This window comes from Tenrec ecaudatus, chromosome 8 (genome assembly GCF_050624435.1).
Source record: "Tenrec ecaudatus isolate mTenEca1 chromosome 8, mTenEca1.hap1, whole genome shotgun sequence".
NCBI classification, from domain to species: Eukaryota; Metazoa; Chordata; class Mammalia; order Afrosoricida; family Tenrecidae; genus Tenrec; species Tenrec ecaudatus.
The window spans coordinates 12,762,157-12,777,311 of NC_134537.1; the positions used below are offsets into that span (position 1 = coordinate 12,762,157).

The 15,155-nt window shown below is 46.7% G+C and overlaps 2 protein-coding genes across 5 annotated transcripts in view; one reads left to right on the forward strand and one right to left on the reverse strand.

Annotated features, from left to right (window-relative positions):
* The window catches only part of OXSR1 (oxidative stress responsive kinase 1), a 75,663-nt gene extending 63,475 nt beyond the window's left edge, over positions 1 to 12,188 (reverse strand). The window contains exons 1-2 of the mRNA XM_075556041.1: positions 11,798 to 12,188; positions 1,328 to 1,440 (exon numbers count right to left, since the gene is read on the reverse strand). Coding sequence (XP_075412156.1) covers positions 1,328 to 1,440; positions 11,798 to 11,867 — 183 coding nt within the window. The 5' untranslated portion in view covers positions 11,868 to 12,188. The remainder of the gene's footprint in view (positions 1 to 1,327; positions 1,441 to 11,797) is intronic.
* Positions 12,189 to 14,089: 1,901 nt separating this feature from the next.
* Positions 14,090 to 15,155, forward strand: part of ECT2 (epithelial cell transforming 2) — a 61,985-nt gene continuing 60,919 nt past the window's right edge. For 2 of the 4 annotated variants that reach the window (XM_075556042.1, XM_075556045.1), the window contains exon 1: positions 14,091 to 14,258. The gene's annotated coding sequence lies outside the window, so the exon portion shown is untranslated. Of the gene's footprint in view, positions 14,259 to 15,155 lie in introns of all 4 variants that reach the window. The other 2 variants (XM_075556046.1, XM_075556044.1) reach the window with 2 other exon arrangements.

Below are 15,155 nucleotides of genomic sequence, written 5' to 3' on the forward strand. Positions count from 1 at the left end.
GACTATGAAATGATATCTGAAGACATAAATTCTGTATTTCTGAACTGAGATCACGATCATTTCAAAAGTATTATATTAATAAAATATCGGAATCGAGCCAGACAGACCTGAATGTGAACCCAGGCTCAGTCACGTACTTATATGATTGAATCCCCTCATCCATAAATGGAGCTGCTGTCTGTCACAAAGCAGTGCTGTGTGGTTCAAAGTGCACTTTCATGCCCGCTATCAAGTGACTAGTGCTATTATCACTACCCTGGGAACTTAGCCAGGCTACTTACACTCTGAGTCCATCTCGGTAATCATAAAGAAGAAAGTAATAAGACTCACCCTATAGACTCGAGTATAAGCCGACCCGAGTCTAAGCCGAGGTACCTAATTATTATCTGGGAAACCAGAAAAGCTGATTGACTTGAGTAGAAGCCTAGGGTGGGAAATGCAGGATGTGAATTAACACAGAGACCAGAGGGGAGAGACGGAGCGCAGCCACAGACACATCCTTACCAGTTCAGCTGCAGGCGTAAGTGAATCACTACGGGTGCTTCTGCGAATTGGAGCCATCCAGTCATAGGATGGCTCTGATTGGTTAGATGTGAGTAAACAAACATTCAAAGCCCTGCAGTGTCAGTGGGGCTTTGAATGAACAGCAGAGAAAAGGCAATCACCTGCGAAACAACAGGCGCTCATCCTGTTACCTGCGGGGTGGGGTGAGGGGCAGCGAGATGTTACACCTCGCTGTGATACCACTGACCGGTGTATAAGCTGAACCCATTTTTCAGCACATTTTTTTTCGGTACATTTTTCTTCATACTACCCCCATGGGTAATGCCAAGTAGCTGACAAATAAAGCCTCTCAAAAGTCCAGTTTCAATATGTAGGTAATCCCCCCCCCCCTTTAACAAAATTAGCTTACAATCGACAAAACATCTATCATCACTGTAGTTCAAGTGTATAAAAGAAGCTCCAAGAGATTGTGGAGATCAGAAAATTCATGAACCTGACATAGGAATGTTGTTTCTTATACAAAATGTTTGTGGGGATCCTTTCAAACTGATCCTCAGACATGACCAACTACTAAGAAAATGCACAAGAGGACTTCAAAAGGGCCATGACAAAATAGAGTCAAAGAGAGTGGAACGATTCCATGAACGTTTTGCAGCCCTCTTGTGTCTGTCTCATTTGCTCTAAGTTCAAAATATCATTTATGAATTTTACAGTAATCACTACTTAATGAAGAAACGACACATTGGTAAATAAACAAAAGAAAAAACTTCAGCGTGATGCTCAGGAGTGTATCGTCCACGTCAGACACAGGAAACGTGCCTACCAGGAGCTCGTCCATGCTGGTCTGACATTTCTCAAGGTTTATCCGTTTGATTGCCACCTTCTCCTTCTTAGGGGCACAGTACGCTGCTTGGACCACAGCAGTTGCTCCACTCCCTGAGGAAGTAAGCAGATAAATAAATGGTTAAATAGCTAAAAGTAGTACATGCCTACTTACCACACAATTGGAACATAAAAGGAATCCTTTAACCTTGCTCCTAAAGTGAGCACCATATGCAAAGAAACACCCTATGCTGTAGGGTGCTAGTATGAGCAAAAACCCAGGCCACTTCTTAGACTTGCTAGGGTTCTGATTGTAGAATGTCACAGGCTTCCATTCTCAGATTCTTCCCTCTGAGTACAGGAGCCCGGCTAACACAAACAAAGCCCATAATTATCAGTACAGTCTATGAACTGCAAAAAATGATGGAACCAGAGAAGGACACGTGCGCCACGGGGTCCGTTGGATTCAGCCCTGGCAGAGAAGCCTGCAGGGGCAGGGCATGTCTGACCTGGGTCGTCACTGGGGTTAGAGGAGTTCAGATGCTGCCACACACCCCACTCTTACATCTACTTTCATCTCTCTTAGTCAACATCGTCCTCGACGTCCTAGTCAGTAACAATATAGTAAAAATATAATAATAATATAGTAAAAAATAGAAAGTAAAAGGCATCCAGGTTAAAAAGGAAGAAATCGAACTATCCCTATTTGTAATTCTATAGAAGAGGGCTTCAAAAAGTTCATGGACTGTAAGAGCCCCCAATAAAATGATTTTAAAAAAGCTCATGGAAAAAACTAAATGAAATGAATTTTCTTATGAACTTTCCAAAGTCCCCCCTTTCAAGTCAAAATATAAACAAAATACAAAAAAACCTAGAATAAGTGTACTTAGCAAGGTTACAAGACACAGACCAACACAAAAAAACCAATCACAGTTCTATATACTAACAAGAAACAACAAAAAAATAAAACTCTCTAGAATTTACAATAAACACGTATGGGGGGGTGGAACTTCCACTTTTCTCACAAACTTTCTTGAAGCTCTTTCGTACAGTATCTGTAAGCTGAAAATACTGATGAAAGAAAAGAAGGGCACAGGACATAAAACTGAAAACTTAGCAAGTTCTTGGATTAAAAGACTCAGCAGAGTGAGATGTCAATACTGCCCATCCTGATACATCCAGTTAATGCAATTCTTAACAGAGCCCTGGCAAGGTTTGTGTCGACATAAACAAGCTCATTCTAAAATGTCAGCCCTAGACGAGCCAACACAATTTTGAAGCCCTTCTGAAAGAGGGTTCACTCTTCTTAATGTTAAAGCTATTGCTGCTGTTAGGGTGCCACCGAGTTGGTTCCCACCCATAGTGACCTTACGCACAATGGAACAAAACACTGTCCGGTTCTGCGCCAGCCTCGCAATCATTCCCGTGCCTGAGCCCGCTGTGGCGGCCGTGATGTAACTCCGTCTCTGCCTCTCCATTTTACCACATGGTCTCCCCTGACAACATGTTCAAAGTATGTAAGACAAAGTCTCACCATGCTTGCTGTACTTCTAACAGGGCAGATCTGTTTGTCCTTTGGCCAGGCCATGGCATTTTCAATGTTCTTCTCCAGCACCATTCAAATGTACTGATTCTTCCTTGGTCTTCTGTTTAAAGTCCAACCTCCACATGCATCTGAGGCAAATGAAATGCCATGGTTTTGTGGGTCACATGCACCTTCGTCCTCAAACCAATATTCATGCTTTTCAATCCTCTGCAGCAGACTGGCCTACGGCAACACATCTTTTCATCTCTTGACTGTGGTTTCCATGAGTATTGATTGTGGAGCCAAGAAAGACAAGCTCGTTGAAAACTTCAATCTCTTCTCCATTTATCAGATGTTACTTAGTGGTTCAGTTGTAGGATTTTGGTTTTGTTTACATTGAGCTGTAGTCCACACTGAAGGCTGCAGTCCTTGATCTCATCAGCAAGTGCTTCAGGTCCTCCTCACTCTCAGCAAGCAAGGTTGAGATCACGTTCTTCAATAATCCAGTTTCTCTGATGACGTGCTCACTATAGATATTTAATAAGTATACCGTACTCTGAAGCACACCTTTCCTGATTTTAAACCATGTGGCGTTTCCTTGTTCTAGTCACACCATTCCTCTTGATCATACACAAGCTCCACATGAAAACATTAGGGATTCTGGAATTCCTATTCTTCTTATCCATAGTTGGTTATGATCCACATAGTCCAATGCCGTGGCATAGTCAATAAAACACAAGTGAACATCTTTTTGGTTCTCTGCTTTGAACAAACATTCAGCAATGACATCACTGACATCATCAATGATATTCATTGTTATCAGCAATGATATTCATTGTTCCACACCTTCTTCTGAAAACTTTATAGCTATATTAATCAAGACAGTGTATGCTGGCAGAGGGAAAGACATATAAGAGTTACAGGCTTGGACACCCATAGGTGCACTTCTGTCCTGCTCTTATGGGGTTGCTGTGAGCCAGAATCGATTCGCATGGCAGCTTGTGTTTCTGTAATATGGCCACTACACAACACAGAGCAGTGAGTGCTTTGGGTTAAACCTCATCCCATACACAAAATAGATCAAGATGTTAAATGCAATGCGAAAAAGCATACAGCTTTTAGGAAAACAAATTTAAAGAGTATCTTTAGGAGCTAGGGTTAATCAGAGTGTTTAGATGTGACACTAACAGCAAAGTCTAACTGAAGAAAATTTGGTAAATTAGGACTCATCAAAAGCAACATTATCAGAGTTTCGCGCAGCCATGAAGAGTCACAGCCATGGCTGTGCGCTCCCCTATGGCCATGGGCCTCGACAAGGGCCACAAGGTGACCAAGAATGAGAGCAAGCCTGGCCCAGTCCCCGAGGCGGGCGCCTCACCAAACATACCAAGTTCATGCGGGACATGATCCGGGAGGTGTGTGGCTTTGCACCCTATCAGCAAAGGGCCATGGAGCTGCTCAAGGTCTCCAAGGACAAGCGGGCACTTAAGTTCATCAAGAAGTGGGTGGGCACACACATCCGGGCCACGAGGAAGAGAGAGGAGCTGAGCAACGTGCTGGTCGCCATGAGGTAGGCCGCTGCCAAGAAGGACTGAGTGCCGTTCTCCAGCCCCCTCCAATAATAATAAAGCTTTTCCAGAAAAGAGAAAAAAACCAAAATCATCAATTTTAGGTTTCTTATTGTTCCCTTGCCCCTGATTCAATCTTGGAGAGCCTGTAAAGTGTTGCTAGGAGTCAGAATCGCCTAGATGGCAGGAACTTTGGTTTGAACCACCAAAGCCAAACTCACCGCCCCTGCAGGTTTCCTTAAGGGATATAAAGTCTCAACTTTCTCTGGATGGTGGTTTCACACTGCTGACCCTGCGGGTCGCAGCCGAGCACATAACCCACTCTGCCACCACTCTGTCAGGTTGACGGGGTCTCACAGCAGCCCTAAGCGGGTGTCCCGGCTATAAATCTCTAAGGAGCAGACAGCCTCTCACTTCTCCTGGTGCCTTTGACCTGCTAATCTTGCAGCTAGTAGCCCACAGTGCTCCCACAATCCTATCCCAAACTAAGCTCAGTGCCATCAAGTCAATTCAGACTCATAGTGATCTTAGAGGGCAGGGTAGAACTGTCCCTCTTTATAGGAGTAGAAAGCACTGTCTTAATTCCTTGGAGTGGCTGCTTGTCTTGAACTGTTAACCTTGGAAGTTCCCAGCCACCATTCGTTGGGTTGGCAGCGGAGTACTTTAACCTGGCAGTGCACAGCCCAACTTGTAACCACTACACCATCAGAACTCCTACAAGAAGCAAATGCTCAGGCTTTATTTCGGAAGTTCTTCTGGGTGGATTCTACCATTAACTTTTCAATTAGCTAAAAAAACACAAAAACAAGCAAACAAAAAACTAAGTCAACTACTGCCAGAGTTGATTTAGACTCATCTCTAAATCTCACAGCCAGGGAGTTACCTCTGACTCACGAGGGCTTTATGGAGTTTCTGAGGCTGTAAAGCTTTATGAGAGCAGACAGCCTGATCTCTGAGGCTGGAAAGCTTTACGGGAGCAGACAGCCTGATCTCTGAGGCTGGAAAGCTTTACGGGAGCAGACAGCCTGATCTCTGAGGCGGGAAAGCTTTACGGGAGCAGACAGCCTCATCTTCCTCCCAAGGAGCAGCTGTTGGGTTGCTGGTCTCAAAAAAAAAAATTTTTTTTAAAAGCACCTTTCAATAAAATATCCTACTCTTGACTTTTCACTGTTACACTACTGTGCAGTTCTATGTACCACTCCCTCCGCTTCCACCTCACCTACTCGTTTGTCTTCCTCTGTTAGCTCTTTAGCTACAAACGGAATGAGTATTACACAGAATGGATTGACGTCCAAAAATCTGAAACTTCTCCTGAAATGCTTCAGTAACTCTTTACTTCTTGGGACAGAAAAGGAGCTGGCTAAAGGCACTGGGGGATTAAATTTATTATTCAGTCTTTATTAAACCTACAAACTTAAAAAGAAAGAATAAAAAATGGCAACTACTCCTACCTGTGATTGGGGGTGGGGGGGATGATCTAGTCCATCAAATCAACTGAAGAGACAGACAGTCCTCCAAAATATGGCCAGCCATCAATTACATTGCTGTGTACCTTTCAGTCAATTCCACTTTACTGTGACCACATGTGAAAGTTCCATAGGATTTGGTAGGCTGAACTCGCTCCAGGAGTAAACGAACAGAGCTAGTGACACACGATCAGCCATTCAATAAACCAGTGAGCCACCAGGTTCCTCAGCCATCATGATAACAGACCTATTCTAAAGACCATGTTTCTTTTGTAAGGCTTTACAATCATTACGAAAGAGTTAGCCCAGGTTTTACAATCATTAAGAAAGCGTTCATTCAGAAAGATGACTAAGAAAGCACTGTCACCTGAACCATGAAAAATACAGAAATTCACAATTCTGAAAATTCTTTTTCTAAATAAGACCTTATCTAGGTCTCATCAGACTCATGTTGAAAATACGGCTCCTAGAATTGGAGAAACAGCTGTAAGAGAAGTCACCATCATAAAAACCATTCTATTTTCTCCATACAAAGATGAAAATAAAGACTTATTGCCATATGCTTTGAGTAATTATTCAAGCAGTCTGAGGGTTTTGCAATGAATCATGCAGGCGCCCTCCAATCTTAGTGAGTGGTGGTAACGTCACCCTTCCGAATGCTCCAGCCAAAACTCTTAGAGTTGTCCTGGCTCCTTTCTCTCACAAACCCTCTAACTTCACAATCTGCTGGCTTCCACCACTCTCCTCTCAACCTTTCCTCTATCTTTTCACTCTCATACAACTATTCTCTACACAGCAGCCCAAGTGATCCTTTTAAACACTAAGTCCGACAATGCCATTCCTCTGTCCGTAGTACTAAAAGCAAGAGCCACATGCCTCCGATGACTTACAAAGCCTCACACGATCCCGCCCTTGGAGCCATCCCTCCACAGGCACATGTCTGACATCGTGACCCAGCACCCTTCCTTTGTTGCTCTGCTCTAGCCACCCAACGCCTCACTATTTCTTAAACGCACCAGGTGTGTCTATTTTGTGCCTGGAAAAAAGCACTGCAGAAAACGACATCATTCCTCTCTTCACCTCCTTCAGAAATCTTTCTTCAAATGTCACGTGTGCTGTTAGGTTCTGAATGGCAGGCCGACCTCTGTGGGCAGGGCTATTTGTGACGGTGACGGTTTTGCTCCAAAGGAGGAACCGTGATAGCTCTGCTCCAAAGACCCAGGATGATCACAGGCGCTTATGCATCAAGGAGCCTTAAGAAAACGGTACTATGGTGTCTTGAGGCAGCACTGGCAGAAAGTTCTTTAGAAGCGAGGATGGCCTTCGACATGCTATCACATACTTTGGACGTGTTATCAGGAGGGAACAGTTCCTCCGGGAGAAAGACATCATGCCGGGTAGAGGGTCAGTGAAAAGGAGGAAGAAGCTCAACAAGGTGCATTAACATAGCGGCTACAGCCATGGGCTCCAACACAGCACCAGTTTTGAGGATGGCGCAGGACTAGGGATTTTCCCCCTATAGTAGTACATAGGTAGTCTATGAGTAGGAGCGGGCTCATATTATCACATAACACGCACCTGGGAAGAATGTAGCATCTAGAATATGTAAAAGAACTAAACTTAACGAAGTAAACAATGCAATCAAACCACGAGGAAAGGGCTTAACTAGGCTTTACACCAAAGAATTAAATCAAATGGCCAAGAACCATATGCAAAAAATGCTCAATATCATTAATCATAAAACCAAAGCTCCCCTTTCTTTACAGTCGGTTAAGAGCCCCAGCGACCCCTGGGAAGTGTCACTGGGGCTGCACAGCTCTACAGGAGCAGACGGCCTCACCCTTCTCCTCTGGAGCAACTGGTGGGTTCAAAAATGGCCTTTAGGTTAACAATTCCTGCTCGCTTAACAGAAGGGCCACCAGGGTTCCATCAAAACCACCTTGAGATACCACTTCACCCCTGCCCCCTCCCATGTCTTTGAACTGAAGACAACAGCCGCTGAAGAGGCTATGTACGTTTGTCCATCACTGGAGACTTTACTGTGGAAAGTCATCCGAGAGCTCCTCAAAAAGTAAAGACAGACAAGCACACGCTGCTGCCCTTAGCTGAGGTGAGTCTACCTGGCCTCCTGGCGGCCATGTGCGCAGGGTAGAACTGCACTCCCTGGGTTTTCAAAGCTGTGCCCTCCCAGAGCAGATCTCTGGGACTATTGGGCTCCTTTGGGTGGGCACAAACCCCCAACTTTTGAGCTAGCAGTTGACTGTTCAACTATAATGTGCCAACTAGACACCCCACAGACTCCTATGGTCCAGCAGTTCTACTGCAATTTAAGAGATTGAAAACAGATACGTAAGACACCAGGATGCATTGTAGCAAATAGCAATAGCAAATTCACATAGGCAAAATGGTGGAAACAATCCAAATGTCCAACAGAGGATCAACAGATACACAAAATACGGGGTGTAGATATAATGGAATACTATCCACCATAAAGAGAAATGAAGTGCTGACATTCTGCAGCCTGGATGAACCGTCAACACATTATGCAGAGTGAAATGAGCTAGTCACAGAAGGACAAATATTGTACGACTGTTATATGAAGTATCTAAATGGGGCAAATGTACAGAACTCAAACTGTAGTAGTGGTTACCAGTGCTTAGAACACGGAGCTTCTACAAGAGTCATGGGGACATTTTGAAAATACAGTGGTACTGGTTGTATAATCAACACCATGAACCTAATTATTGCCATTAGATTGGACATGAAAAATAGGTTGAAGGGGTAAATGTTTTGCTACATAAATACCTATCACAAAGGGAAAAAAACAAACAAACCCCCAAACAAAAGACAATAAATGTTAGCCAAGAGGAGGAGAAAAGTGAACCCTCATATATAGCTAGTGGGAATAAAATGGTACACCGTGGAAAACAGTTCAGTAGTTTCTTCAAAAGCTTAATCCAACAATTCCACTCCTGGTTATACACTGAGGGGGAAATATATATAATTTCACATAAAGGGTTATACATGGATACTTAAGAGTAGAATTATCCACAATAGGCAAAAAGCACAAACAACCCAATGTCCATTAACTTAACTGGTGTTGGCAATAAAAAGGAGGGGAGGACTAGCATGCAACATGGATGGCCTTCCAAAAATACTATGTTCAATGAAAGAAGCCAAGGACACATAGTATAAGATTCCACTAATATAAGAATGGCCAGAAAAAGTCCATCTGTGAACCCAGAAAGCAGTTAGTATACTGTAATTAGCACAGTGGTTGCCTGGGATTGAGGACAGGAACAGGGAGCAACCTCAATGGACATGACGCATCTTGTAAGAATGATGTGGTAGACTGTGGTGAAGACTAAACCACTGTAAACTTAGTTTTAAAAAAATCACTCAATACTTAAAACAGTACATAATTATAACACAATAGTTTGAAAAATGAAAAAAAATTATGGTAAGTGGAAAAAAGAGCCCAACTTAAAAGACCACAAACTGATTCTCTTCATAGAATGTACAGAAAAGTCCAATCCATAGGTATGGGAAGTAGATTAATGGTTGACAGGCTAGATGTGGGAACAGGAATTAACAGTAACTGTGAACAGGCACAAAGTATCTTGTTGGAGGGATAAAAATAAAACTGGATCATCACGACACAGTAAATAAGAAATGAATGAATTGCACACTTAAAATGGGTGTGACTTTAAGCATTTAACTATACCTTAATAAATCACTGTTACTTGGTTTTAATAAGGTGGTCAAAATCACATTGGTGTTCGCACCATGCATGAACAATGGACCACTTGGAGACGATGAAAAGTCACCCATCCTAGAGGGCTGATAAACTCCTCCCTGTCTCTATTAGTTGGAGGACACCAAATTAATTTATCACTAAATCTCTATGCTGTGCAATTTCATACTACCTTACCAGCAAGGTATTACAAATGACCACGACTAGAAAGATGTGCCCTCTACTCAAGAGTAGAGCAAAATGGCTCTTCTAAAATAGAACTAGAGGCAATAGAGACCACCTTTCTTTAACTTCTTTACTCTTCCTTTTGGAATCTCCTTCTTAATCCCTTTCTTCACAATGTGCCTCTCAGCATAAGGGACTTGGAAGCAATCAATGAAAACCAAGACCTAGTTAGCTGTCTTTAGAGTTACACCAGTGTAAGTCAAAGATCCAGCATGCAGCAAGAATATAGCTGCCCCCAACCTGAGGCTTTAAGAAAAGAAAAAGAAGCTTTCAGGTAAAATGGCCCAGATTTATTTTAAAACAGGGGTGGAAGGGGGGGGAGTGTTTGACTAAAGAAAAGAAATAGAACAAATTTCTTTAAAACACACATTGCTCCCAAGGCAGCTAGGGACTCTTCTGCCAGACTTTATTTTATAAAACAGACTTTAATTTTAGCACAGGGTGCTTGATCTAGGAAAGCAGATCCCAACACATAAGGGGTCTGCTCTTGCCAGAGCAGTTTCAATAAACCCATCTCCTTTTGATTTCTAGGTTATACACACGCAATCACTGCACCTCTCTGAGAACCACAGTCACTATCTGTGTGTGCGATAGATTATAGATTTATATATAATTACTAGCAATCTGGTTTGTCTCTCTAGAGAACCCTGTCTAACACAGCGTGAGTTTTGGACTCTGCCAACTGCACTCCTTCTCACCAGCACCAACCAGATCTTTCTGATCATAGAATGCTCTCGCTCAAAACCCTCCTACCCCAAATCCCTCCCAATGCTGACAAAGATCCTTAAGATCTGCCAAATGCACTGCCTTTGAGTCCATTCCAACTCGCATTGGCCCTAAAGGGCAAACTAGAACTACCTCTGTGGGTCTTGCTGGCTCTGAAAGCTTACAAGAGCAGAGCGCCTCATCTTTCTCCAGGGGAGCACGGCTGGGTTTGAACCCGACCTTGAGTGGTAGCAGCACAAGGTAGAACCCACTGGCCACAATGGCTCCTTCCTCATCCCTCCAAGGGAGAAATCTTCCTTCAGCACCTAAAGCTCAATTTAAATGTCATCACCTCGGGGAGGGGGCTAAACCCTTGAGCTCTCCCTAACTAGCCCAGACCCCAGTGACTCTCTATCAAAACATCTTGTTCATTTCCTTGGAGCATTATCTAAAGGAGCCCTGGTAGATAATGTGTTGGAACCTCTAAGGTCAGCTGTTCAAACCCACCAGGCGGCTCCACGGGAGAACGCCTGTGGCTATTTGCTTCTCCTAAAGATTTACAGCCGCGGGAACCCTAACGGAGCCACGATGAGTTGGAATTGTCACGAAGGTGGCGGCTTTCCCCCCCCCGCCGCCCCCCAAAATTCTAAAAGCTGGAATTCATTTTTATTTGTCTCCTTACTTAACCTCTGTTCCCCCGACAAGAAAGAAAGTCGGTTGGTTGCACAGTCTAAAGTTGTGTTAACTTTGCTCGGGGCCGTGCCTGCAAGCCTCCTCGGGAAGAGGGTCCCCAGCTCCACTCCAACAATGTCTGGCACTTCGTGGGCTCCAAGGGGTGCTGTTTCGTAGGCGGGAGGAACGAACTAAAACACTCTCCCCTTCACTCCACCTATAGATCACAGGGCGCGCAACTCCAATGTCCCATTCCTTACACGCCCCGTAAAGGCCTGTCCCACACCTGCAATTTTCTTTCTCTGTAAGACGCCCTGTCGCTCCAGCTCCATCTGTCACCACGCATGCCTCAAGAGCACCTTCAAGCCCAGCCCCACGCCGCCTCGCACAGACGCCCCGCAAGCCCTTCTCCCCAACTCGCACGCGCTGCGCGCCCCACGAGCACCCACAAACCCGAGTCCCGCTCTCGGCCGGCTCCCCCGGCGCCCCACGTTCCCGCGTGTCACTCGCCGCCCAGCGCAGCGTCTCCTCCCCCTTCCGCGGCGCCTGCTCTCACCGATCACCTCCAGCAGCTCGTAATCGTCCCTATTGATGGACCACGGCAGGACGCTCGGCTCCTCGGACATGACGGCGGCAGCGGCTCTAGGTCTGCACTGCAACTCACTGACCTCGCCGCGGCTCTCCCCACCCCCAACTGCCGCCGCCGCCGCCGCCGCCGCGCCCCCACCAGCCGCCTCGGAAACAGTTACGGGTCAGACGGAGCCCGCACGCGGGGTCACAGCGCGGCAGAGCGGCGGCGGCTCTCGCCTCTTTCTCCTCGCCGTGCGGCACCTCACGGTCCGACCCCGATCCCGGCCTCGGCCTCAGCAGCAGTGACCAGAGCTCTGCCTGGGCCCAACCCCTCCGTCCCGCCCTCTCCGCGAGCCCCACGCACGGGCCAAACTTTCCCTTCTCCCTCCACCTGCCGGGACGCAGCGTGCTGACGTCACCGCGCCGGGCACGCCCCGCCTCGGCCCGGCCTCCCGCCGCCATGTCAAGTGTGGCTGCGTACGCGGAGCGCGAGCAAGAACCCCCGCCCGAGAAGGCGGGCGTTGATGGTGGAAGGAAAGGAATGGTCACGAAGGCGTTCTTCTAAGGCTAAATCTAAGCTATCGGAAGGTCATTAAATTGCCTAACATAACATAGGCGGCGGCTGCCACATTAAACATGGGGCCCAAAGGGCTACCAAGCGGAGGGGGAGGAGCTACCTTTGGTGTCTGGGGCACGTTGCCGTCTCCATTGTCGTCTTCATTGGCTCGTTTGAGAAGGAACTCGAATGGCCATGGGTGCACGTGAACATCAATCATAAGTTAGCCCCGCCTCCGGGCGCTCGGCGTCCTTCCGTGCTACGCCGTTCGCCCGACTTCCCGGTCTCCTGGTGACGTCACGGCGTACCCGTCACAGCGCTCGATACGTGTAAACGGTTCCATTGGGTGTGGAGAAGCCCGAGGGAGAAGCAGGGTGGGGCAGCCTTGGGGTGTGGACAGCTGCCAACTAGGATAAAAGGCTGCCGGTAATCAGAGACTTGCCCAGTGACAGTTTTTTCCAGGCGGAAGTTCCCTCTGCTGGGCCGGACTCCGGAAGTGTATTGGGTACGGAAGGAATTCTGGCCAGTTTCAACGAAGGGTCTGGAATTCCAATGACGCCTACCTTAGGAGCCATTAACAAGTTTTCCTTTGTTATGTTTTTCGATAATCCCAGTGAGATTTGGCCCATTCTTGCTGGCTCGTTGACCTTTGCATGACGTCACAGCTTAAAATTCTACCAAGTTGACCACCTGGAGCCATTGGCGAAGCGAAGGTGCTAAAGACTGAACAATGGGGGACAGAAAGCCTCCACCTGGATGGGGCGAAGTGAGAAACTTCCTAGTTGTTTCTGGCCGATCATCCACTGCTGTTGAATCCGACTCTTGGCTATCGCACTCATTAGGGATGAGACAGGGTGCGGGAAGGCTCCCCTGAACTCAGCTGAATGGAAGACCGCCTACCCCTAAATCAAAGCCGGCGGCCTGAACGGCCAGAATGGCACTGTTGCCACGGTTCCACCTGGTTGGAATTGTAGAAAAATCGCATGGGAAAGGTGCCATTTGTGCCACGTTTGTGAAGTAAATAAGATTTCTCAGTGTCTGGACTATCGGTGCTAGGGTCCCCCAATGTGAAAACATAGCAGAAGTCTTGCTGTAGAAATTACTTGCCTTGTAACACCTTCGTTGTAGCATGTGCTACATTTTTCCTTTAGCTGAATAAAAGGGGTGAGAAAGGAGCCAGCCTCATGGTCAGGGTTCGAGATGTCAAGGTTTGACATCTCTCGATGTCAATAGAAAGCTGCATAAACCAGAGCCTTAACCTGGATGTTGGACCACGGACCGATTTCTGAAGGCTTTGGGGTTGTAGTTTTGTCCAGCCTCTTGGGAACTTCAATGCAGAATGGTGTTTGGGGCACCTTCCTCTATCCTACTTTTCAGGGATAATGGTGTTGGAAAGAGATGCGAAGGTATTGATTTAAAGGTACAGAATTTAGTTGCGATTAAAAAAAAAAAGCTTGGCGGAGCCAGCGAAACTTTCCTCAGGAAATTGGATGTTTACTCAGTAAACAAGCGGTAGCCATAGCCACCTGCTACTCCAGAAGCTGCCTGGGAGCCACCACTGCCACCTACTTGCAGCATCCGGGGACTTCAACTCCAAGCGTCCCGACGCACGAGTTGGGTTTATTTGAAACCTAAGCTCAACCAATCCGGCGGCCCGGAAGGGAAGGCGGGCGGAGGGCATCAGCCAATCACCGTCCCTCTGGAGGCCCCAGCCTATGAGAAGGAAGCTGACATCAGGCGCCAATCGCCATGGCTCTTACGGAGAGCGGCTCGCTTTTTGAATTGGCTGTGGTGGTGGTCCGCAAGGGATGGCGGTAGCTGGGAGAGCAGCTCGTGTTTGAAGTGAGCTTCCCCGGCTTATTTGAGAGTGGAGAGGACTCTGAGTGTGCGTGTAAGTGGGGAGGCGGGAGTGGGAGAGCGCCCCCAGAGAGAGCGTCCCGGCCCGTGTCCCGCAGCCCCGCTTCGGTGACCGCCAATCCCGGAGGCCCGCAACGGAGGCTGCCGGTCCGGGAGCCCATCCCCGCCCCCGGGACCCGGGTCTGGACCCCGAGCGGGAGCCCCAAGCCCCCACGCGGCTCCGCGACGTCACGCTCCGGATCTCCTCCCGGAATTGGGAGCTGGGAAGGGGATCCTGCCGGTCCTGCGGCTCGGAATGCGCAGCCGCAGCCTTTCGGGACTCGATCCAGCGGTTTCGCTCTAGCATAGCTGATGTTTTCCTTTCTGTGGGAAGCTTAGCTCATAGATTTTGTTTTTTTTACCTGTGCAAGCCGCCCAGCCAATCTCCTCCTTCCCACTCAAAAACGTGTCTGTCTGGGTGGTTAAAAACGCAGACGGTGGATCCAGTACGCGTGGGAATCCCAGCTGTACCACTTCCTAACTGTGACTTAGGGATGTTACTCAGTTCAGTGTCTCTATATCCAGGTTTCTTTGTCTATAAAGTGGAGATAATAGTTTCTTCCTTGGGTTCAGTACATGCTAGTAAAAGGCTAATAGGAATACCATCTACATAATCGCAAGCATTAAACATCAGTTGTTAAAGCTACGTTATTATTGTTAATTACACCACCAATATATCAAGTGCATTTGGCTCCTTTATCCTAGAAGATAGTTGTTTAAAAAATACTAAGCAAAAAGAAGCCTAACCTGGATGTAGGTTTAAATAATGAATTTTATTTGGGGGGAAGGAGGGGACGTGTTATAAAGCTAGGATATTTAGTTACAAGGAAGATGACGATTGAGCTTTCTACTGTATAAACAGCACCTTGAAACTCACCAGGGCAGTTCTACC